Genomic DNA, 1,719 nt, shown 5'->3' with positions numbered 1-1,719 from the left:
TAACCTTCTATACACAATTTCCTTATGCTTTTGTAAGCATGTGATACTCTTCAACATATTGCGTCTGTTTCTACATAGGCTTTTGGTAGTAGATATATGATACGTTTACATGTATATATAGTAATGAATTGAAAGAAGGTCCAGAAGGATATATAATCATCACTAAAATCCATTTTCTCTACCTATTCTCTCACCTGTGGTGTTGCACAGGCACCTACTTGTGCTGCCGTCGATGATCTATATACCACAGAACTAATAAAGCCTTGAAAGAAAGATCCAGAAAAGGAAGCAAGGATAATGATCTTGTAAGACGGATTATCAAACATTAATAAAGATTTAACAAATAGAAAAAGATATTTAAATAAAAAAAACACAAAGAACTAAGCTTGTAAGATTAAACAAATAAGCTTGTAAAACTGCGTATGGGCATGCACAATAACATTCTTTCAGAAAAAAAGAACACAATAACATCTTTCAAACATCTGCATATGAATAACACCAATATTGTACTGTAGTATTATCAATAGAGGAAGGGATTTGGATCTTGAACCCTCCATTCGATTTCCTTAGATGAACTATTACTTCCATTTCTTGAACTTGCCATGTTTCCCATGCTTAAACTTTCCATGTTTCCCATGTTTGAACTTTCCATAACCGAACCCCCCATAGCCACCATGACCGTATCCGCCACCATGGTGACTCCCATGCACAAGATGGTGAACTCCGTAACCAGCAGCTGCGGCAGCAGCACCCCCAGCTAACATGGCCCCCATCCCCATACCGGATGATCCACGTCCTGTAATATATATATTTTCGTCAGCTAAAATCGAAACTGAAAATCGTAGAATATTGTATGTAGAGAAATGTACGTAATATCTTAAACATTTAGCAATAATTTCTTAATTATTATATGGAAGAAACAAGAGGAACGGAAACATGCATTACATGGCTTATAAAGTAATGCACAACACTAATTCCTTAATTAAACCCTAATTGATGCTTGCGATCCTCTAAAACAAAGAGGAAGGTGTATGTAAGTCTACCAACAGCTTTCCAACTATATTCTCATTTTGAATGGTCATCAGCATCGGTTTGGTTCAGTTGAACAAATTTATTTTCTGGAGCAAAATGTATCGAGAAGAGACCCCAATCCAAACTACACAACTTTTATCAGTTTGGATTGCTTGAGTGGTTCAGTTCAGTTCTTAAACAACCCTAGGGTTCTGAGATTCAAGAAATGACTATTGAGAAGAAAAAGTTTGCTACCTCAGTTGAAGCTTCTCTTAGACGGGAAATCAATAATAAAATATATGGAGGACCGCTGAGGATAAATTTATTGAAACTGAACTATACTCACATATCACAAATTATATAAGAGAACTAAGTGACAGTGATTCGGTTACCTGAATGATGTGGAGCTGATGGACCTGGATAACCGGCTGGTGGATATCCACCAGGGGCCGGATGGGCTGCTGGTGGATATCCTGCGGGGGGAGGTCCAGGAGGATACCCAGATGGAGGGTACCCACCGGAAGGAGGGTATCCACCTTGGGGAGGGTAACCGCCTTGAGGAGGGTACACAGCTTGGGGAGGATATCCACCTTGGGGATATCCATGGTGTGATCCAGGTCGTGCAAGGTGTCCAGAAGCAAATCCAGCAAGATTTGAAAATAGCCCTCTGTCAGTAGACTCGTCGTTGTTTCCTGTTCCCCCTCCCAT

At 39.7% G+C, this 1,719-nt stretch overlaps 1 protein-coding gene across 1 annotated transcript; it reads right to left on the bottom strand.

Moving 5' to 3' along the window:
* Nucleotides 1-578: 578 nt before the first annotated feature.
* LOC137747965 (glycine-rich protein A3-like) lies at nt 579-1,719 on the bottom strand. Its single transcript, XM_068488085.1, has 2 exons — nt 1,404-1,719; nt 579-832 (listed from the first exon to the last, which is right to left on the bottom strand). Exons 1-2 carry the CDS (start codon nt 1,717-1,719, stop codon nt 579-581), a joined length of 570 nt encoding a protein of 189 aa, XP_068344186.1.

This window comes from Pyrus communis, chromosome 10 (genome assembly GCF_963583255.1).
Source record: "Pyrus communis chromosome 10, drPyrComm1.1, whole genome shotgun sequence".
NCBI classification, from domain to species: Eukaryota; Viridiplantae; Streptophyta; class Magnoliopsida; order Rosales; family Rosaceae; genus Pyrus; species Pyrus communis.
The sequence above is the reverse complement of the archived record's forward strand: the minus strand, read 5'-3'. Positions and strand labels throughout refer to the sequence as shown.